The following is a 23,670-nucleotide window of genomic DNA, read 5'->3' as shown; positions in this document are numbered from 1 at the left end:
AAGCTTTAAATGTGAAATACAAGTGTTGTATATTTGATAATGTGCTTAAGATCCTATTACTATTGCTATATTATTGTTAATAAATCTATTGGTATTGTTTTGCAGTACCCACTAGCAATGAAACAAGACTTTGTTATTAAATGACATAATAGAATGCAGCTGCAGTTAAATGTAGAGAGCAGATAGCTCTCAATTCTGACCCTGTATTTCAGACATCAAAATCATAACTGATTAAAATAAGTAAGATATTGCACCAATGAAGTGAGGAAAGTAAGATTTCATGAAGATTGATGTAAATGTAAATACCATACATGCACTGTAGTCATAACGTGGGTGCTTGTTTGCTAATGGTAATGAAAAAGTAGGCACAAGTATGAAGAGGAGAAACCTGCTTTATACCCACATTATTGCCAACATCAAAAAAAATACCCCATGTGATTATCAAAACATTTGAAATCTTCACTATGTCCATGAGTCCTACTTTTTCCTCACTTTGGGCCTGAAATTCAGTTGTGCACGAAGCCTTAATAAAGATGTAGTAATTTTGTGTGTTACAATAAATAGGAGGATCGCTAACTTTTGCCCACACTACTAAAGTTGTTCCTGGAGTGAACAGGTGTAGTGTATGTTCATGCTCAGACCTGTTGTTATTTTCTTCTGCTTGGCAAGAGTGATTTGGGTAGTCTTGGCAAACTTAACCCAAAATACTTCAGGCTTGACTTCAAAGCAGAAAAGGCATATATAATGCTTGCTCTTAAGGAGATAAAATATACTCCATGTGATCACTGTTGTGTCTGTGTGTTGATAGAGACACTGAAGACAGGAGTTGGTTTCATGGGTGTTTACTAAACAAAGTCTGGAGGGGAACTAACTGATACAACACAATATACAGGCTTATCTAGCCCGAGTGGCCATTACCTGCATTACAGTACACATGGGGCTCTTAAAGGCACATACACGACAATTCCTCCCCTTTTAGCCAACCAGTACATAATATTTTAAGTAATTATTAATTACATGTTACAAGAAAAATAATCTACACATTGCTGCAGTTAATTAATTATAAGTCAGTCTCTCTGGAGGCTTCCTGACTCGGTCCGGATAACGCCTCGGTGGTGTAGTAGTTTCTGGTGGTGTAGTAGGTTCTTTTGGCAAGGCTGATTCGGCTTGAATGCCAGTGTCGGGTTCATCGGGTTCCAGTATCACCGGATCGGAGGTAGATATGGGTATCTCTACTTCATCGTTAGGCGTATAGAGTTGTGGTGTAGGTTGTCCCTTTTCGGATGACTCTATGATTTGGTCAGCATGGCGCCTTATTATGCTTTCTCCGATGTCCACGGTATACATCAGCGGTCCTAGTCGTGTGCAGATAGTTCCAGGCTGCCATTTCTCGGTACGGTAGTCCCGGGCCAAAACCTGTTGACCTATCTGGAAGGTTCTAGTTGGCCTTTCATTCATGCCTTGAAATTGCCGGTTCTCCACGTCCCTTCTGATGTTGGGCTTGATCAAATCCAGCCGGCATCTTAGGCTTCTATTGAAGAACATCATGGCGGGAGTTTGGTTTGTAACCATATGTGTTGCATTCCTGTATGTGAACAAGAAGTTATCCACCTTGTGCAGAAGTTTTATGTCTTCATTACCCATGGCCTTTATGGCCTTCTTGAAGGTCTGGACAAACCTTTCAGCCAATCCATTGGTGGCGGGATGGTATGGGGCGGACGTGTAGTGCTTAACCCCATTGTTTTTTAAGAACTTCCTGAATTCTTCGGACACAAATTGCGGTCCATTATCAGAACAGATCTGTTCTGGCAGCCCATTCCTGGCAAATATGGTCCTTAAAACTGTGATGGTTTTTTCCGTGGTGGTGGAGGACATCTTTATTACCTCCGGCCACTTGGAGTGTGCATCAACCGCGATTAAGAACATTGAGTCCATAAATGGACCAGCAAAGTCGATGTGTACCCTTTGCCAGGGAGATGAGGGCCACTCCCATGGATGTAGAGGGGCTTGGGGTGGAGCGTTTTGGACCTTCTGGCATCCTAGACAGCTCTTGGTCATTTCTTCTATGTCTCCATCGATACCTGGCCACCATACAAACGCTCTGGCTAGGTTCTTCATTTTCACTCCACCCAGATGCCCCTCGTGAAGCTCCTTTAGCACTTTATCCTGGAGTTTGGGTGGAATCACCACTCTGGATCCACACATCAAGGTTCCTCGGCATACTGACAGCTGTTCTCTTCTTTGCGAGAATGCTGGCAACAGTGGTTCGCCATGTGCTGGCCATCCCTTCACCGTTAAGTCGTAGACTCGTGAGAGAGTCGGGTCATTTCTCGTTTCCTTTTCAATGGCAGAATTTGTTACTGGTAGACATTCCACTATGGTTGAGTGGAACATCTCCACTGGGTCTACTGTAGGTGCCTCTTCTACCGTTGGCAACGGTAGGCGCGATAAACCGTCAGCATTCCCATGCTGTTTTGATCCTTTGTATTCTATGTTGTATTGGTGTGCGCCTAAAAAAAAGGGACCACCTCTGTAGCCTTTGTGCTGTCATAATGGGAACACCCTTTTTAGGGTTGAATATGGAGATGAGGGGTTGATGGTCAGTCAACAAGGTAAATTTTTGTCCGTGTAGGTAATGGTTGAATTTCTTCACTCCCCATACCAGGCTGAGTGCTTCCCTGTCGATTTGGGCATAGTTACGCTCAGCTGAGTTCAATGAGCGTGACGCAAAAGCTATCGGCCGTTCCGAGCCATCAGGGAATTTATGCGATAATACTGCTCCTATGCCGTAAGGGGATGCATCGCACGCCAGTCTGATTGGCAGTGATGGGTTGTAATGAGCCAAAACTTCTTTGGACGTGATTAAGTCTTTGCATTTATGGAAGGCACGTTTACAGTCTTCGCTCCATTTCCAAATTACTCCTGTTTGCAGCAGTTCATTAAGAGGGTGTAGAAGAGTTGATAAGTTCGGTAAAAATTTATGATAGTGATTTATTAATCTCAGGAACGACCTTAATTGTGAATCATTTTCAGGTGCTGGGGCTTTTATGACCGCTTCAATTTTTTCAGGTGACTTATGCAACCCTTCCTTATTAATTATGTGGCCACAATATGATATTTGATTTTGGAAAAATTCGCACTTGGGGCGATTTGCTCGTAGGCCCCGTTCTCTCAGCCTAGTGAGCACCTGCTCCAAACTGGCAAGGTGCTCGTTGTCATTTTCTCCTGTTACAAGGATGTCGTCTAGGTAGCATTGAGTCCCCGGAATCCCTTGGAGGACTTGCTCCATAGCTCTTTGCCAGATAGCTGGAGCGGATGCTACTCCGTAAACCAGTCGATTGTACTGGTACAGACCTTTGTGTGTATTTATCGTGAGATATTTTTTGGAGGCCTCTTCAACCTCCATCTGTAGATATGCTTGTGCCAAGTCAATTTTGGTGACACGTTTCCCTCCGGATAGTGAGGCGAAAATATCTTCTATCCTCGGAAGAGGATACTGTACCGTGTGAAGGACCGGGTTTACCGTCACCTTGAAGTCTCCACAGGTGCGAATTTTTCTCTGTTCTTCAGATTTATCATTATTCAATGCTTTCTTCATGACTGGAACGATGGGTGTTGCCCACTCGCTCCAATCTATTTTGGATAATACGCCTGCATTTTCCAAATTCTCCAGCTCTGCCTCGACTGCTGGACGAATTGCGTATGGCACTGGTCTTGCTTTAAAAAACTTGGGAATTGCTGCATCTTCCACTTTTATTGAGGCGGTGATGCCTTTCAAGGTTCCTAGTTTCTCTTGAAACACTTCTTTGGCGTTGGCCAAGATGTCTTTTAATCGTTCAGGTATGATGTCATCATCGTTTTTTTTCTTACTGGTCACCGTCAGTGCCTGAATGGAGTGCCAGTCTAAACGTACTTTCCTGATCCATTCACGTCCTAACAGCGGTGGGCCACCATCTTGCAGAATGTATAAATACAACTTTTGTATTTCCTTGCCGTTGTATACAACAGGCACCCTTATTTTTCCTTTGGGGTATACTTTCTGCCCCGTATATGTTTTCAAGATAATGGATGTGTCTTTTAAAGGTATATGTGGAAATAGCCTCTCGTAATCCCGTCGATTTATTACTGTCAGAGCTGATCCTGTATCTAGCTCCATTTTAACTGGGGACCCTGCTATCGTGAGGGTAACCCAAATGGTCTGGTAATCATCTTTGGCAAGTACATTATGTAATTTGAGACAGCTTAGTCTCTTGTTTTCGGAGTCGCTATCGCTCTTCTGGTCTTCGGAGCTACTGTCCGTCATCATTTGTACCTTTCTGTACTTTTCTTTATTGATTTTTTTTTCCTGTCTATGGATGTATTTTGTCCAGATCGGCATACCCGTGCAATGTGTCCAATTTTTCCGCATTGCCTGCATGCTTTGTCCTTGAACCAGCAGTCCCTCTGGTCATGGGTGGATCTGCCGCAGCGATAACATCTCTCGAAACCCTGTGTCATTTCATGGGTGCCGAAGTCCTGTGTCTTTTGTTGTATTTCTGCAGCTCCTCTTGCGGCTGCTTCGTATGATACAGCCATAATGAAAGCCTTGTCCAGTGTTAAATCTTTTTCAGAAAGCAGCCTTTTCTGTGTTCCTTCACTTAAGAGACCGCAGACGAATTTGTCTCGAAGATAATCTGCTAGTCCTGCCCCGAATTGGCAGTGTTTTGATAGCTTTCTTAATTCGGTGAGGTAATCAGCGTTACTTTCATTCTTGTGTTGATTTCTCTTGAAGAATTTGAATCATTCCGCTATCAGCAGCGGTGTTGGGTTTAAGTGCTCCTGTAGGGTATCAACAATTTCTTTAAAATCCTTGTCCTTTGGTTTGGCTGGAGTGATTAAATTTCGTAACAGCCCGTATGTCTTTGCGGCCATTAGATTTAGCAGTACTGAAGCTTTTTTTTCATCTTCTATTCCATTTGCAGTGCAATATACCTCCACTCTTTCCACATATGTGGTCCAATCCTCTATCTCGCTATCAAAAGCATCAATATTGCCAGACTTAGGCATCTTAGAAAAGATATGGCGCTTCCCGCGCTTTTCTTTCTTTTCTGCAGAAAAGATATGGCGCTTCCCGCGCTTTCCCGCCGCTGCTGCCGATGACAACGCTGTTTCCCGCGGTTTCCGTTCTTTTTTTATTTATTTATTTACAGTTCGAGACTCGTTCCCGCCGGACTTTCTCTCTAGGTCTGAACGCCGACCTGTTTGCAGCACCAGCCGTTTCCCGAGTGCTCCCTCCCCATCTGTTACTGCTTGCCTCCGCTTTCGCTGCTTGGCCCAGCTGTAGAACCAGCCGCTGGAGCCCCAGCCTGATGCCCAGGAAGGATTAGCGCAGTACCTGCCACCAGCTTGGCCAGCTGGTGAAACCACAGCTTTTTTCACTTTTTTGATTCTTCTGGATGCCAGAGGAATCGATGTCCTTGAGGTGCTGCCGAATTGCAGGTAAGTCCGTTTCCACTTCGTCGCCACTGTTGTGTCTGTGTGTTGATAGAGACACTGAAGACAGGAGTTGGTTTCATAGGTGTTTACTAAACAAAGTCTGGAGGGGAACTAACTGATACAACACAATATACAGGCTTATATAGCCCGAGTGGCCATTACCGGCATTACAGTACACATGGGGCTCTTAAAGGCACATACACTACAATCACCAAAACTCTCTAATCTCCTCTATCTCCAAGACGCCGTCCTTTCCTCATTTCAAGGTTGAAATTCCACTGTTTTCATTTAGCTGATGTTAGTGCAGCAGAAGGAATGTGAAGGTGCAAAATGTAACCTGGAACAGACAGATCAGCCTATGAAACTGGGGAAACTGAGATAAATATATGAAGTGGCAGAGAACCACAGACTGCCCTGATGAGAAGTACTCGACTTGCTACAAACACCATCATGTGGATACCCAAGGCCATTGGTTGTGTTTCTGAGAGTCTGTATAATGTAGATTTTCCTCTGCTCTGTGCCTGGGGATCGGCGTTTAGCGGGCACAGGGCAGAGAGAAAGGGGCAGAGACCTGTTGCATCCCCATTGCATTGCCTCGGGATTTCCTAGGTCTACGCTGCAAACGTAAATAGGCTTACGCCTGTAATAGGCACTGATCCAGCATTTTTATTTTTACAAGATTCCTGCCCTCCCACCTCATTTTCCATTGGATCCAACAGAAGCACCTGTCAGAAGCTGGAACTAGGGCCTGGCCTCAACCACCTAACCAGAGGATCACGGAGGAAGAATGAAGACAAGAAGGAATTTTGGCACTTCACTTTTAACCAACCCCCCCCCCCCCCCCCCAGGCCAATATGAGGCACTTGGAGCCTTCTGGCTGTTACTCTTGATCCAATATCAGAGTCCGAAAGTGTAGTTGCAGGAAGCTGCACTCCAATTCCTCCCGATTTGTTTCAGGCACTCAGCCCAGCCGGGGCCAGGCTTATGCCTGCATGCAAGTGTAGAGGAAAAGTAAGGGCTGCTGTTTCCTCACAAGGGCAGCACTCCTGAGGTTCCTAATAGATATCCGTAGAGGAAAATGTACCCGACACCTTCATGTGGGAAAGCAGAGCACAAATATTACACAATTTCATTCATGTATTAAGATTTCATTGTGCAAAATTTATTGCACCTGATGATAGTTAATCTAATAATACAGCATGATTTTACTTTTTCATAAAATGTAGACTTTCAAAAAGGATGCATGAGCATAGACATACTCATAGGTTGTAACATTTTCTTTACTGGGGTAAATTTTCAACTTCATTGCACGGATGGTAAACTGGCAGTGTGATTGAAATCAACGGAATGAAAATCGAGCAGATTCTATAATGGGTGGGCGATCCGATCCACTCCGCCAGATTACTGCCCATGCAGTGAGGGTGAAAACAGATCCTACTGTCTCAATTCACCACAACCCATGAACAACAACAACAACGCAAATTTGCATTTCTATAATGCCTTTAATGTAGAAAAATGTCCCAATGGTGCTTCACAGAAGTGTAATCGGACAAAAGTCAACATTGAGCCAAAATAGGAATATTAGGATGGATGACTAAAAGCTTGGTGAAAGAAGTGGGTTTCAAGGAAGGTCTTAAAGGAGGAGAGTGAAGTGGAAAGGCCTGGGATTTAGGAAAGAAAATCCCAAGCATTGGGCCTAGACAGCTGAAGGCATGGCAGCCAAAGGAGGGGCAAAGGGATTTCAGGATGCACACTAGGTCAAAGTTGGAGAAACAAAAAGTTCTCGGAGATTTCTAGGGCTGCTTTTGAAGGTCAGCTTTTCCAGGTAGAACTCATCTAGAAAGAAAGATATTGACAAAAGCAAGCTCATGAAAGCGACAAGGCACATGGTTTATTTTTTTCCCCATTTTTCGAGGAATGAACTGAGATTGAGAAGTGGAATTTGCTTTGAATGTTACTCTCTACACTCACGTGATGGCTGTGCAATGAAGCATCTCATCTCATCAAGCGTTTCTCAGTCTACCTTCAAAAAGACTGGAGACGTACATGAGAACACATGTAAAATGCATGATATCCTGTACAAATCACAAAGGGGTCCAAGTGTTAGACACTCCCCCCCCTCCCCCCCCCCACCCCACCCCAAGGTTACACAATCATTTCTTTGGATATTGGGCAGTTTGAGCAAACGCAAGACACTGACCTTTTACAGGAGTGACCAGCACCACTATACCTCAGAGAAAAGCTAAGGAACAAACTTGTAGCAGAGCCGCATGGAAAAGAGAGCAAGGAGCCCTCCCACAAATAATATTTTACTACAAGCTTCATTTGTTTTATACAAGTGAAAACTAACCACACTAGGGGGCTGCCCTGCACACAATAGCATTAGCCAGCTTTTACAGGCCTGAGCTCAGCAAGTGGATCAGCAGCATTATTAAGTTCTGATTAGCTAACAGTTGCAAATTAATTATAATACATCCAAGCTCACAGAAAGCAGACTGAAGTTTGTTCCTGAAAGTGCATTTATAAAACAAAAAGGGAAAAATAACTTGCATTTGGCACACTCTCTATGAACTGAGTAATTTCACTTCTGTATATGCTTGAGCATTTGGAAAAAACAGTGAATGACAATTCTGTAACATCCAAACTGTTACTAAATATATGATCATTTATTATATTGGTGTAATACTGAGTTTAATAAATTCAGAGAATTACAGACTTTACACTTGTGAAATAAACCCAGCAATTCAGTTACTGGAGCAGTATCTTCAGTCAGTCGTGAATATGATGTTCAAAGCTTGTTTTATGAATTGGACAGTTTCCCTACTGTTATAGTTGGGATTAGCATTATGATGTACAGTATATTAAACCATTGTGAAACATAGTACAGATCTTTAACAATTGCTTGCTTGAAAATGAATAGATAACTGTTTGGAAATGTAGATTATTTAGGGAATGCTGAGAAAGCAAATACAGTTTTAATAAAATCAGTTTTAAAAGAATGCAAATGGATGATTATTGCTAAAAGACTACTGATTTTAACATTGACTAGGGAGATCAAACCTACTCTCTCTCTTGGTGCTCAGTTTAGAAGATAGAACAAGGTAGTTAGTGCACACTAATACTGATTTATTCATTCCAAGTTGTACTTTGTTTCACTCCCTAGGGTTTGCACCTATTAGTGGGATGTGTAGCAAATATCGCAGTTGTACTATCAATGAAGACACGGGATTAGGACTGGCATTTACAATTGCTCACGAGTCCGGACACAAGTAAGATCACCTGTCAGATTATTGAATGTCATATCTTTGCATTTATAGCTACCATTAAGCATCACTGATATGCAATATATCAGTAAGCACCTATAGTTTTTAAAGGACCATTTATTTCCATGATCAATAATTTAAAATTATCTGGTTAATATTTTGTAAAGGGAAGTGAGACTAAAGTCTGACATTCCTCTTTTAATAGAAATTGAGGGAATATGTAGCCTTGAAATATGAGTATTTGGGATTTTTAATTATGGAAAAAAATCTGGGATTCCCTCATTCTTCATCAAAAGAGGAACTTCACCCCAGAAAGATTTCCCCCTCCCAACTTTTTAACTTTATGTTTGATCATTCTACCTCCTCCTTTTTCCCCATATGCCCCATACAGGAGATGCTCACAACCGTGCAACCTTCTGCAGGTACAGGAGGATACTCTGGTGATGAATTTATGCACAACCTCCATCAGTGCTGTTCTGTCAATGGCGGTCAGAATCAATGAATCATAGAATAGAACAGTGCACAAGGAGATCATTCGTCCCATCGAGTCTGCGCTCTTTCCCTATATCACTGCAATGCTTTTCTCCTTCAAGTATTTATCCAATTCCCATTTGAAAGGTACTATTGAATTTGTTTCCACCACCCTATCAGGCAGTGCATTCTAAATTCTAACCAGTTTTTCCTCATGTCGCCTCTGGTTGTTTTGCCGGTCACCTGAAATCTGTGCCCTCTGGTTATTGATCCTTCAGCCATTGGAAACAGCTTCTCTTTATTTACTCCATCTAAACCCTTCATGATTTTAAACACCTCTATCAATCTCCTCATAGCCTTCTCTGCTCTAAGGAGAACAATCCCAGCTTCTCCAGTTTATCCACATAACTGTAATCCCTCATCCCTGGAACCACTCTAGTAAATCTTCTGTACCCTCTCCAAAGCCGTCACATCCTTCCTAAAGTGAGGTGCCCAGAATTGGACACAATACTCCAGCTGGGGCCGAACTAGTGTTTAATATAGGTTTAACATAACTTCCTGGCTTTTGTACTCCATGCCTCTATTCATAAAAACCCTGCATCCCATATGCTTTATTAACTGCTTTGTTAACCTGTCCTGCCACCTTCAAAGACTTGTGCACAAAAATCCCCCAGGTCTCTCTGTTCTTGCATCCCTTTAAAATTGTACCATTTAGCTTGTATTATCTCTTCTCATTCTTCCTATCAAAATGTATTACCTCACGCTTTTCTGCATTGAATTTCATCTGTCATTTGTCCACCCTTTGTCCACAGCCTGATACCCTTGTATTATCAAGCTGACCTCTGTCATACGCCCGTTTTTCTGCTTCATCCTATTCTTTAACTCCTTCGTCATCCAGGGATCTCTGACTTTGGTTGCCCTCCCTTTCCCCCTTGTGGGAATGTACCTAGACTGTACCAGAACTATCTTCTCTTTAAAGGCCGCCCATTACTACACATGCAATAGGAAGAGATATTCCACTGTTCCTCCTCCATCAAGCTGAAGCATTCTGCCATACTCCGGTGTTCCAACTAGCCTTGTAAGGTAAACTAAAATAGACTATAGTTATTTACATCAACACCAGAGTTAAGTGGCTGGCATAGACGACTGGCATTGTGCTACTGATGGGGTAGGCCATATTAGTTTCTAAATGTGATGCAGGCCTACCCGCCCGGAGCCAGCCAGCCTCAATCTGGCTGGCTGCGGGTGGGAAATAGAGGCTGCCCATGCAAATCAGGCCCTGCCATTAAATGCGGCAGGGCCTGCGGGAAACCCATTCTCCTGGGTTTCCTGACCTCCTTGGAGCCCCACCCCTGCCCCCAACCCATTTCTCCATTAAAATTCAGTCTAATAGATTATTGGTTTTTCATTTTTGTTACATTACCTCTACCTGTATATGTGGGTTAGAAGGTAACAATAGGGCACAGGCAGTCCTCCTCTCATGAAATCTCACCTGCTTGGCAACCCTCCATTGCTTTTCCTCCACTTTGGGGAGGAAAAAAAAGAGGGATTTGAAACATTTTGGGGAAATAATTGAAAATTGCAGTGCAGGAAACCCTTGTCACAGAAGCATTTAAGGTATTGAGTGTGGAAAAAAAACTCACAAAAAAAACTTCCAGAAATCCATTTATAAAACAGCCTACAGAAACTTCAGTGCTACTTCCCTTTGTAACTTTAAAGTGACAACTGCTTCCATGAAAAAGAAAGACTTGCATTTGTACAACGCCTTTCACACCTTTAGCAATTCCCAAAGTGCTTTACAACCAATGAAATACTTTCAAAGTGTAGTCACTGTTGTAATATAGGAGACACGGCAGCCAATTTGCACACACGGTCCCACAAACAGTAATGTGATAACAACCAGATCATCTGTTTTGGTGATGTTGGTTAAGAGATAGATATTGGTCAGGACACCAGAGAGAAATCCTGCTATTCTTTGAAATAGTGCCATGGTTTTTTACATCCATCCAAGAGGGCAGACGATACCTTGGTTTAACGTGTCATCCAAAAGACAGCACCTCCGACAGTGGAGCACTCCCTCAGTACTGCACTGGAGTGTCAGCCAATGTTCTCACTGAGCAAATGTGCAGCTTTCCACCAGTCCCGCGCAGTCCGGGACCGGCTTTTCTAATGTTAAATTTTGCATATGCGCAAAACTGCACTCCCCAAAAAAAATTACAGGGAACATTGGTGTCAGCTGAGATTTTGTGCTCCAGGGCTGGATTTTGTCAATGGGGGCGGGACTGCTGATTGTGGGTTTCAGTCCCGCCACCAATGATGTCTGGCCAACCCACGCTATTTTCCTTTGATTGACCTTGTTAAGCCCGCCCAGCGGGCTTAGCAGGCCAATTAAGGAAAAGCCGGTGACAGAGGACGTCAGTGTATGACGTTTTGTCTGTCTCAAAATTTTTGACAGATGAATTGTCAGTGTTTGACAGCTTTAAGAAGCTGTCAAACATTGACAATCTCTGTTCTATGGTGAGCCTTGCACTGAAGACTCACCAAAACCTATTCCCTCAGCAGAAATCAGATGGCTGCTGCATCTGAGAATGCAGCAGCCATTCTGTCATCTCTGCCGTTGAGATGAGGAGCCCCCAAGGGTTGAAGCCTGTAGGAAGAAGCAAAGGTAAGTAGACTTTTTCCAACACTTTAACACTCACCTCTCATACTTACCTCTCCACACTTGCACCCATCACTCCCCACCACAGCGGACTTTTCGATTCCTATCACCCCCGCAGACCCACTGCTCACCTCACTGACCCTGGCGCGGTTCACAGCCGTCGGTAAGCCCGCACTTGCAGGGGTAAAATGGGGATTAGCCTCAAAACTGCCTGTCAGCTACCTGTTAACAGGCACTTGATTGGCTCTAATCCCTTTCCCGCCTCAGAGACGGGTCCCTGCGTGAGTCGGGGACACGCCTCCCGGGAAGATGGCACGGAGGCGGATTGGGAGCGGGTTTGGTACCCGCTCCCAGTTTCTGCCATTTTCCGGGCAGTCCCGCCTCCATACCCACCTCCTCAGGGCTGGCAAAATTCCCACCCCGCGCCCTTCCCAAGTCTTTGAAGCGGGGCTTGAACGCACAACCTTCTGTCTCTGAGGCGAGAGTGCTGCCACTGAGCCACAGCTGGCACCAACACAGCACCTAGCAACCCAGGATACCAATTTTGTACGGGCAAAATTAAGATTGATTGCATTCCTGGCACTTAAACCGTGATGTCATGTGAATGACTATATGATGTCCTTTGTGCACCATTGTTATATTATAATGATGATGAAGCTCCCACCTAGTATTGGCATTTGTGATTTCTGCCCTGTTTCCCGTCTGCTACGCCTAGTTCATGTCAATGCAAGTCACAATACATTGTACAGGAGCCAAAAGGAGATTGTTAAAGATGAAAAGTGTTTCCAAAATGAACAATCCTGCAAATGTCATGGTAGAACTCCCTAGTGCGAGGTTTGTATTGTGCCTGTCATGCCGATAATTGGAAAGTACTGTACCATGTGTAATTTTCATTACTTACAGAGACATAAAGATACATATAGTAATGAGAAGAAAGGGGATATAAAATTTGTTACTCTTGTGAAGTTCATTCTTAATAGCAAAGTTGAAGCATGTGTACCACATAACGGAAATTAAGAATGTTCGTAAATTTTCTGGTTTCTAGGGTTTCTTTTCAAACTAGCTTTAAAAACTCCTTTCCCTTTTAGAAATACGTGGGAAAAAAACTGGAACAAACTCATAACTATTCACTGAAATAAATAAATTCCGACATCTGAGTAAACAAAACTGCAGTAACCTGTCGACATTGCTTTAGAAGACTACAATCCACTGGTTAAGTGTTCCAGTTGAAATTATGTTTTTAGAACAAACAAGTTGGTATCTTATTGCTGCTCAGAGATTGTTGAATTCCCTTTCAGCGCTATAATAAGTGGTAATGGGACTTTTTTCTAGAGATCCAAGAAAGTGCAAGAGAACAAAATGCCTATAAAAATAAAAAGGGGAGGGTATAAATTAATCTTGGGCAGTAGCAAATCGTTACTGCCCAAATGTAATTTTTACCCTAAAGTGTTTGAAACTCAAAACTTGTTTCAATTAAATGTATTTTTTTAATGCATCTAACTTCCTGTGTACAGTCAGTACTGTTCACTTCTTTTGAGTCTGCACTGTACATTTTTGAGCATTGAACATAGGAAATCTATTTTAATTTGAATTGTGCCAGAAATTAACAAATTATTCACTTATATATTTGATTTTAATACTGTAATGTGGATCTGTTATTTCCAGTTCACTACATTTATAATTGAATGTTTAAACTGTTCTGTTTAGGAGATGAGTTTGTTTTTGCATTTTAGTTTGAGGGAGATGTTTAACAAAATAAAATCTGATACTTTACAAAGCACACAATTATAATGGGCCAGAATTTGTGGTGGGTATGGTGGTGTACTTTCAGAGTATGCCATCATACCTCCTTTGAAATCCACCACAAGTTTGGGATTTCCGCATGTGCTAAATCCCGAACTTGCAGTCTGTCAATGTACGTGTTGATAGGCCAGCTGCACGGACCATGAAAAAGCAATTGCTGGCACAAAGTTGGGCTATTTGCCCACCAACTGCCCAGCAATTGTGTATGGAAATGTTACGGTTGATGCAAACAAACTCAGGGCCTGTTTGCATCAGCGTAAGGTATACCTTGGGTATGTTTTAGACATATTCATCTCGGCTATCATATAGTTTAACTGTAACAAATGAGTTTTTCTTGTTTCTGTAAATATTAGAGTTTTAATGATGCCGATAAAATTATCAGCAAAATTAAATTTTTAGTGAAGTGGGTGGAATGAAGCTAATTAGGAATTAAATTCCAATCCTGTAAATTGTAATTAAATCTGATTACAGGATTCCCTTCTGAAATGATGTAAAATATAATTCTGTTTTCTGATTGGAGGACCAGGCCCATGTGATCCTAGGTACGCTTCCGCACAGGCTGCGTCCCTGGGATCCGTGGGCCATTACGCTGCCCTCCATTACGCAGTGTCAGACCACAAGTTTTCGCAGGAGAGCTGCCATCGGGTAAGTGCGTATTCTTTTCACCGCTCGGCAGCGTACTCCGGAGGTACACCGCTGAACGCAATTTTTGGCCCAATATCTTTAAAAATTGAATGTTTATATGCTGTCGACTGTCTCAACTTGAGTGAAATATAACTTTGGAATGTGCATTTTTATTTTCTAATTAACATCTTTTATTCTTTGCAGAAAATGCTTTCCTCTGAACCAAGAAATCAATGTTGGTGTTTAGAAATTTATCCCATCTTCCTAGTATATGTAACAGCTAAGAATACAATGGTTGTCTGAATGTCAAAGATTCTGGAAAAAGAATTGATTATTGTTTTTTAACCTAAACTTCCCATTTTCCTCTAGTTTTGGTATGATTCACGATGGAGAAGGGAATGTTTGCAAGAAATCAGAGGGCAATATCATGTCACCAACACTTGCAGGCCACAATGGGGTCTTCTCATGGTCAGCCTGCAGTCGGCAATATCTATATAAGTTCCTGAGGTACAGACTTGATTTTTTGCATGCCTTGATACATTTAAACAATGCGTCTAGCAACTTGTATTCTACAAAAAATAAGCCTAAGTTAGCTCAATTCATATGCAGAATTATCAAAATTCATTCATGGGGTAATTGACTGACTTTGAACTGTTGCGGGAAGCCTTGCCACCTGGAGACTTATAATGGAAATTTGGGCGCATGATGCATGATTTTTCAACCATTTCAATTAATTTCGCACCTGAATTTTTGATGTGCACTTCTGACAGCCAAGGATCCCTACTGAGAACCAAAGTCAGAAAATTACTTATGTGTGAAGTCATTGGAGACATATTGACATGATATGGCACTCTATAAATTCAGGTGTTTCATTAATATTCACTTTTCCATTATCTAACAATATTGGTCCACATAGAGATTTTGATTTATTTAGATTTGAAATCTTGGTCGCAACCCCACATTACTTTTGGAGTAAAACTTTTACTTTATATGATCAAGAAAGTACTCTGAGTTAGAATGTACAGTTATTACACTGATGGCTTGTTATACACTTACCTATCCAAACACCCACCGTCTCTGGAAGTTGCCACACTTTGGACATTTGCTGATGCCTCATTTACACCATAGTTCAAAACAAAAACTCACTCCACCTTGACTGTGCCCTGTATTTATACCTGCTGAGTAAGACTGTATCATGGTGTGTGTGTACATACATTGTGAAGAAGTGTTGATATGTGTGACTTGATGCAAGTATGGATACTGGTCACTGATTCAGATGTAATAGTATTGAAAGACTTTGAAACCATGGGGGCGATTTTCACACTGGAGGCGAGATGGAGGTGGCTTTCGGTTTGGGTGGGTTTGAAACCCGCCTCCACTGATAGTTTTCAAAAAATTGAGATTTTTCCCCTGATTGGCTAGTTGATTTCAGAGGTATGGGATGCCCTTGGTCAATTAGTGTTTTGGGACTGAAACTCACCTCTGTTGACAGCACTTTCCCAGCCTGATTTTATGGCTTCTTGCTCCCTTGGCTCATTCCACAGGATTTCTGCCTCTCCTGCACAACGTGCAACATCTTTTGAGAAACCACTATGTACAATTCCAAGGCAAGGGCCTCCCCGAGGCTCTCTGATGAGGCACTGCAAAAGTTGTTTGAGGGGGTGACAGCTAGCATGAGGTGCTCTTCCACTCATCTGGGAGGAAGAGGCCTGCCAAAGAAACCACTCTGGGTCCAACTGGCAAGGGATATAAGCTCCAGATCTGTGTGCAGATTGGGAGAATGTTTCTGTGTATTGATGAAATATCACCCCTGTTGGAAAGCATTAAAAGGATTTGAAGCCAAAATGTTGGCGTTATGCCATCTGTTCTTTCGTCTTAGGCAGCTCCACATTGCGGCGTCCGCCTCACTTGCGTTGTCAGGCTGGTGGCCTGAGTGAAAGGAGGCCAGAGAGTCATGTCCATTGTCAGTGATGTCCTAGGCTGGAGCCATGTGCCAACTTGGGCAACCTATGCAAATCTGGCCAGGATAAGTTCATCCCTTGCATCCCTGGCAGCCATGTGCTCGCGTGCTGCCGCTGGTCGATACACCGGAGCTCTGACCTCCTCCTGCTCCAGAACCTCCTCCTCCTCAGCCGTCTCCTCTTCCTCCTCCTCCTCATCTGAGGTCCATGCAGAAAGAAAACGAATGGTTCCCATGCTGCTTGTAGATGCCTCCTTTGGGGAAGCGCTCATTGCAAGCGGGGAGAGGGTCTTCCAAGGAGGTCCCACAGTTGATTGATTCAAGCTGCAGCACCTCCGACTTCAGAAGGCCTTCTAAAAGTGCTCAGAGACCTTTTAAAGCCAAGGTCTGGCACCTGCAAGTAATCCTTGCTACAATAAACGATGTCTTGTTCAACCTGCAGCAGTGAGGAGGTCACCCACGAGTCAACCCACCAGGTTTACCTGGCGTCGTTCAGGAGGTGCATGGAGCATGCCAAAATCGCCTCAAAATCACGAGGGCTTCTCAAAATAGGCTTAGAGAGGCCCTTAATGAGCATTTAATGATGACAAGTATCGCTATAGCCAGCTGGAGGCGAGACCATTTCCCGACCTCCAAAACTGGCACCGGCAAAATCCCGCAGAGGCGGGTTGGAGGTGAGTTCTGAACCCGATCTCTTTGAGTCTGATTTTCCCGCCTTTCCCGCCTCCAAACCCGCCTCCTCTGACAGCAGAAAATCACCCCCCATATCTTTAGAATATACAGGAAACTTTGGTTTATCCGGAGGTTAACTGTCCGAATGCTCAAGCCACCGGCAAAATTCAGGAGTCGGTTCAGTAAGTTTTTTTTCTTTTCGTTGCTTTTTTTTCACCAGTCAGGCTCTGCAAGGTCTAGCTAAAGCTGTTGCTTAGCTACAGAGACGCTTGCAAGCTACGGCCGACTGTTTAGAAGCTGTTGTTAAGCAACAGGGTTTGTTGCTAGATACGGAGCTCAAAAGCTTCCGTATGTTTTAACATTAGCGCTGGTTTGTCCGGCAGTTTTGATGGGACGGCAACAGCTCGGCCCCGTCGGTGCCGGATATCACAAAGTTTCCTGTAGAATAAAAACAGAAAATGCTGGAAATACTCAGGCAGCATCTGTGGAGAGAGAAACTGAGTTAACATTTCAGGTTGATGACCTTTTGTCAGAACTGGAAGAAATTGGAGATGTAACAGTTTTTAAGCAAGTACAGAGGCAGGGAAAAAATATGGGAGGAGGAGGGGAGGTCTGTGATGGTCGTGTTTATTTGCAACACCAGATTTCTGATTGGACCCCTTGGAGGACAAGATGGACCTACCAGTTTGTTTGGAATGTGTAATTAGATCCTGTTTGCTGGAGAGTAATCAAGTTCTTTGTGATGTATAATTTGATCCATTCATTGTGACAGCCAGGCTCCAGAGCTCACAATGCTAACACTACTGCTTTCAGAGAACAGACAGGGCTCACCCTCCTGGGTTAGGAGCACTCGCCACGCTCACACTGCCGAGTTCAGATAGGAAGGGGTGAGACCATGGAGGGATTTCAAGAGGAAGACGAGAATTTTAAAATCAAGGTGTTGGTGAACAATGTTCCCCCTATTTTTTTTTTGGTTGCCCGGCTCCTTTACCGGGTTGAGCGGCCCATTCAAAGTTTCATGCTCTTCCCTCTTCCCCCCCACGCCGCGCTCCTGCCCTTCCCCCCCCCCACGCTCCTGCCCTTCTCTCCCCCCCCGAGCTTCTGCCCTTCCACCCCCAAGCTCCTGCCCTTCCCCCCCCGCGCTCCTGCCCTTCTCTCCCCCCCGAGCTCCTGCCCTTCTCTCCCCCCGTGCTCCTGCCCTTCTCTCCCCCCCGAGCTCCTGCCCTTCTCCCTCCCGAGCTCCTGCCATTCTCCCCTCGAGCTCCTGCCATTCTCCCCTCGAGCTCCTGCCCTTCTCCCTCCCGAGCTCCTGCCATTCTCCCCACCGAGCTCCTGCCCTTCTCCCCCCCCGCGCTCCTGCCCTTCCCCCCGCCGCGCTCCTGCCCTTCTCTCCCTCGAGCTCCTGCCCTTCTCCCCCCCGAGCTCCTGCCCTTCTCCCCCCCGAGCTCCTGCCCTTCTCCCCCCCCGAGCTCCTGCCCTTTTCCCCCCGAGCTCCTGCCCTTTTCCCCCCGAGCTCCTGCCCTTCTCCCCCCCGAGCTCCTGCCCTTCTCCCCCCCGAGCTCCTGCCCTTCTCCCCCGCCGCGCTCCTGCCCTTCTCTCCCCCGAGCTCCTGCCCTTCTCTCCCCCGAGCTCCTGCCCTTCTCTCCCCCGAGCTCCTGCCCTTCTCCCCCCCGAGCTCCTGCCCTTCTCCCCCCCCGAGCTCCTGCCCTTCTCCCCCCCCCCGAGCTCCTGCCCTTTTCCCCCCGAGCTCCTGCCCTTCTCCCCCCCTGTGCTCCTGCCCTTCGCCCCCCCCGAGCTCCTGCCCTTCTCCCTCCCGAGCTCCTGCCATTCTCCCCCCGTGCTCCTGCCCTTCTCTCCCCCCCGAGCTCCTGCCCTTCTCCCCCCCGAGCTCCTGCCCTTCTCCCCCCCCGAGCTCCTGCCCTTCTCCCCCCCGAGCTCCTGCCCTTCTCCCCCCCCCCGAGCTCCTGCCCTTCTCCCCCCCTGTGCTCCTGCCCTTCGCCCCCCCCGTGCTCCTGCCCTTCTCTCCCCCCCGAGCTCCTGCCCTTCTCCCCCCCGAGCTCCTGCCTTTCTCCCTCCCGAGATCCTGCCCTTCTCCCCCCCACGAGCTCCTGCCCTTCTCCCCACCGAGCTCCTGCCCTTCTCCCCACCGAGCTCCTGCCCTTCTCCCCCCCGAGCTCCTGCCCTTCTCCCCCCCACGAGCTCCTGCCCTTCTCCCCCCCGAGCTCCTGCCCTTCTCCCCCCCGAGCTCCTGCCCTTCTCCCCCCCGAGCTCCTGCCCTTCTCCCCCCCACGAGCTCCTGCCCTTCTCCCCCCCACGAGCTCCTGCCCTTCTCCCCCCCACGAGCTCCTGCCCTTCTCCCCACCGAGCTCCTGCCCTTCTCCCCCCCGAGCTCCTGCCCTTCTCCCCCCCACGAGCTCCTGCCCTTCTCCCCCCCACGAGCTCCTGCCCTTCTCCCCCCCACGAGCTCCTGCCCTTCTCCCCACCGAGCTCCTGCCCTTCTCCCCCCCGAGCTCCTGCCCTTCTCCCCCCCGAGCTCCTGCCCTTCTCCCCACCGAGCTCCTGCCCTTCTCCCCCCCGAGCTCCTGCCCTTCTCCCCCCCCGAGCTCCTGCCCTTCTCCCCCCCCCCGAGCTCCTGCCCTTCTCCCCCCCGAGCTCCTGCCCTTCTCCCCCCCGAGCTCCTGCCCTTCTCCCCCCCGAGCTCCTGCCCTTCTCCCCCCCGAGCTCCTGCCCTTCTCCCCACCGAGCTCCTGCCCTTCTCCCCCCCGAGCTCCTGCCCTTCTCCCCCCCGAGCTCCTGCCCTTCTCCCCCCCACGAGCTCCTGCCCTTCTCCCCCCCGAGCTCCTGCCCTTCTCCCCCCCGAGCTCCTGCCCTTCTCCCCCCCACGAGCTCCTGCCCTTCTCTCCCCACCGAGCTCCTACCCTTCTCCCTCACCCAAGCTCCTGCCCTTCTCCCCCCCACGAGCTCCTGCCCTTCTCCCCCCCCGAGCTCCTGCCCTTCTCCCCCCGAGCTCCTGCCCTTCTCCCCCCCTGTGCTCCTGCCCTTCTCCCCCCCGAGCTCCTGCCCTTCTCCCCCCCCGAGCTCCTGCCCTTCTCCCCCACGAGCTCCTGCCCTTCTCCCCCCCTGTGCTCCTGCCCTTCGCCCCCCCTGAGCTCCTACCCTTCTCCCTCACCCAAGCTCCTGCCCTTCTCCCCCCCACGAGCTCCTGCCCTTCTCCCCCCCGAGCTCCTGCCCTTCTCCCCCACGAGCTCCTGCCCTTCTCCCCCCCTGTGCTCCTGCCCTTCTCCCCTCCGAGCTCCTACCCTTCGCCCCCCCTGAGCTCCTACCCTTCTCCCTCACCCAAGCTCCTACCCTTCTCCCCCCCCGAGCTCCTGCCCTTCGCCCCCCCTGAGCTCCTACCCTTCTCCCTCACCCAAGCTCCTACCCTTCTCCCTCACCCAAGCTCCTGCCCTTCTCCCCCCCTGTGCTCCTGCCCTTCTCCCCCCCGAGCTCCTGCCCTTCTCCCCCCCCGAGCTCCTGCCCTTCTCCCCCCCCGAGCTCCTGCCCTTCTCCCCCCCTGTGCTCCTGCCCTTCTCCCCCCCGAGCTCCTGCCCTTCTCCCCCCCCGAGCTCCTGCCCTTTTCCCCCCGAGCTCCTGCCCTTCTCCCCCCCTGTGCTCCTGCCCTTCGCCCCCCCTGAGCTCCTGCCCTTCTCTCCCCCCCGAGCTCCTGCCCTTCTCTCCCCTGAGCTCCTGCCCTTCTCTCCCCCCCGAGCTCCTGCCCTTCGCCCCCCCTGAGCTCCTGCCCTTCTCTCCCCCCCGAGCTCCTGCCCTTCTCTCCCCTGAGCTCCTGCCCTTCTCTCCCCCCTGAGCTCCTGCCCTTCTCCCCCCCGAGCTCCTGCCCTTCTCCCCCCCGAGCTCCTGCCCTTCTCCCCCCCGAGCTCCTGCCCTTCTCCCCCCTGAGCTCCTGCCCTTCTCCCCCCCGAGCTCCTGCCCTTCTCCCCCCCCCGAGCTCCTGCCCTTCTCTCCCCCCCGAGCTCCTGCCCTTCTCTCCCCCCCGAGCTCCTGCCCTTCTCCCCCCCGAGCTCCTGCCCTTCCCCCCGCCGCGCTCCTGCCCTTCTCTCCCCCGCGCTCCTGCCCTTCTCCCCCCCGAGCTCCTGCCCTTCTCCCCCCCGAGCTCCTGCCCTTCTCCCCCCCGAGCTCCTGCCCTTCTCCCCCCCCGAGCTCCTGCCCTTCTCCCCCCTGAGCTCCTGCCCTTCTCCCCCCCCCGAGCTCCTGCCCTTCTCTCCCCCCCGAGCTCCTGCCCTTCTCCCCCCCCGAGCTCCTGCCCTTCTCCCCCCCTGTGCTCCTGCCCTTCTCCCCCCCGAGCTCCTGCCCTTCTCCCTCCCGAGCTCCTGCCATTCTCCCCCCGTGCTCCTGCCCTTCTCTCCCCCCCGAGCTCCTGCCCTTCTCCCCCCCGAGCTCCTGCCCTTCCCCCCGCCGCGCTCCTGCCCTTCTCTCCCCCGCGCTCCTGCCCTTCTCCCCCCCGAGCTCCTGCCCTTCTCCCCCCCGAGCTCCTGCCCTTCTCCCCCCCGAGCTCCTGCCCTTCTCCCCCCCCCCGAGCTCCTGCCCTTCTCCCCCCCCCCGAGCTCCTGCCCTTCTCCCCCCCGAGCTCCTGCCCTTTTCCCCCCGAGCTCCTGCCCTTCTCCCCCCCTGTGCTCCTGCCCTTCGCCCCCCCCGTGCTCCTGCCCTTCTCTCCCCCCCGAGCTCCTGCCCTTCTCTCCCCCGAGCTCCTGCCTTTCTCCCTCCCGAGCTCCTGCCCTTCTCCCTCACCCAAGCTCCTGCCCTTCTCCCCCCCGAGCTCCTGCCCTTCTCCCTCACCCAAGCTCCTGCCCTTCTCCCCCCCGAGCTCCTGCCCTTCTCCCCCCCGAGCTCCTGCCCTTCTCCCCACCGAGCTCCTGCCCTTCTCCCCCCCGAGCTCCTGCCCTTCTCCCTCACCCAAGCTCCTGCCCTTCTCCCCCCCACGAGCTCCTGCCCTTCTCCCTCACCCAAGCTCCTGCCCTTCTCCCCCCCGAGCTCCTGCCCTTCTCCCCCCCGAGCTCCTGCCCTTCTCCCCCCTGAGCTCCTGCCCTTCTCCCCCCCCGAGCTCCTGCCCTTCTCCCCCCCCGAGCTCCTGCCCTTTTCCCCCCCCCCGAGCTCCTGCCCTTCTCCCCCCCGAGCTCCTGCCCTTCTCCCCCCCGAGCTCCTGCCCTTCTCCCCCCCGAGCTCCTGCCCTTCTCCCCCCCGAGCTCCTGCCCTTCTCCCCCCCGAGCTCCTGCCCTTCTCCCCCCCGAGCTCCTGCCCTTCTCCCCCCCGAGCTCCTGCCCTTCTCCCCCCCCGAGCTCCTGCCCTTCTCCCCCCTGAGCTCCTGCCCTTCTCCCCCCCGAGCTCCTGCCCTTCTCCCCCCCACGAGCTCCTGCCCTTCTCCCCCCCTGTGCTCCTGCCCTTCGCCCCCCCTGAGCTCCTGCCCTTCTCTCCCCCCCGAGCTCCTGCCCTTCTCTCCCCCGAGCTCCTGCCCTTCTCTCCCCCGAGCTCCTGCCTTTCTCCCTCCCGAGCTCCTGCCCTTCTCTCCCCCCCGAGCTCCTGCCCTTCTCCCCCCCGAGCTCCTGCCCTTCTCCCCCCCGAGCTCCTGCCCTTCTCTCCCCCCCGAGCTCCTGCCCTTCTTCCCCCCGAGCTCCTGCCCTTCTCCCCCCCGAGCTCCTGCCCTTCTCCCCCCCCAGCTCCTGCCCTTCTCCCCCCCCCAGTTCCTGACCATCTCTCCCTTCCCCTGAGTTCCTGACTTCCCCCTCTCTGAGCTCCTCCTCTCCCCACTCTGAGCTCCTCCTCTCCCCCTCTGAGCTCCTCCTCCACTCCCCCCGAGCTCCCCTCTCCCCTCTTTGATCCCCTCTCCCCCTCGATCCTCTCATCCCTCTCCATCCTTCTATCACCTCTCTGCCCTTTGATCCCCTCTTCCCCCCACTTTGATCCCCTCTCCTCCCCGCTTCGATCCTTTTCCCCCCCACCCTTCGATCCTCATCACCCCCCCATCCCCCCTCCTCTCCCCCACCCCCATCCGATCGCCTGATCTTCTCTGTACGGAGCTGAGGAAAACGTGCCAGTGTAGACTGCAGCCACCCGCACTGTTTGGTACTGCATATGTGCGACCAAATTGAGTGCACATGTGCAGTACCAAACGGGCCCACGCACCGAGGGGCCAGAACACCGTGGAACTAATCTCAGTTGTCTGTGATGGGGTGGAAGGCAGAAGTGATTAAATGACAAAAGGGATGATGGTGCAATGCAAAAGAGGGTGGCAATGGGACAAGTTCAGAGACAAAATATGTGTCTAGATGAGCTGTAAATGGCAACAGCAGAACCATTACCAGCACCTGCTGTCTAATAAAATGGAGAGTGATTTTGATCTGAAATCTGTATAAATCAGGAAATAGTTGGGGCTTGTAATAAGGGAACAGCTATAATCATGGGGGATTTTAACTTTCATATTGACTGGACAAATCAAATTGGGCAGGGCAGCCTTGAGGAAGAGTTCATAAAGTGCATTAGGGACGGGTTTCTTGAGCAGTATATTACCGAACCAACCAGGGGGCAGGCAATCTTGGATCTGGTCCTGTGTAATGAGACAGGATTAATAAAAAATGTCCTAGTAAAGGATCCCCTTGGAATGAGTGACCATAACATGGTTGAATTCCAAATTAAGTTGGAAGGTGAGAGAGTTGGATCTCAAACCAGCATACTATGCTTAAATAAAGGAG

General features: G+C 49.2%; 1 protein-coding gene across 2 annotated transcripts in view; it reads left to right on the top strand.

The window, feature by feature from the left end:
• Nucleotides 1-23,670, top strand: part of adamts16 (ADAM metallopeptidase with thrombospondin type 1 motif, 16) — a 398,089-nt gene that overhangs the window by 127,094 nt on the left and 247,325 nt on the right. For both annotated transcript variants that reach the window (XM_085988720.1, XM_085988721.1), the window contains 2 exons: nt 8,639-8,744; nt 14,665-14,802. In XM_085988720.1, the coding sequence (XP_085844846.1) occupies nt 8,639-8,744; nt 14,665-14,802 (244 nt within the window). The remainder of the gene's footprint in view (nt 1-8,638; nt 8,745-14,664; nt 14,803-23,670) is intronic.

This window comes from Somniosus microcephalus, chromosome 5 (assembly GCF_052327205.1).
Source record: "Somniosus microcephalus isolate GS21.2 chromosome 5, FLI_Smic_1.0, whole genome shotgun sequence".
Classification (NCBI taxonomy): domain Eukaryota; kingdom Metazoa; phylum Chordata; class Chondrichthyes; order Squaliformes; family Somniosidae; genus Somniosus; species Somniosus microcephalus.
This window is presented reverse-complemented; position numbering and strand designations above follow the sequence as displayed.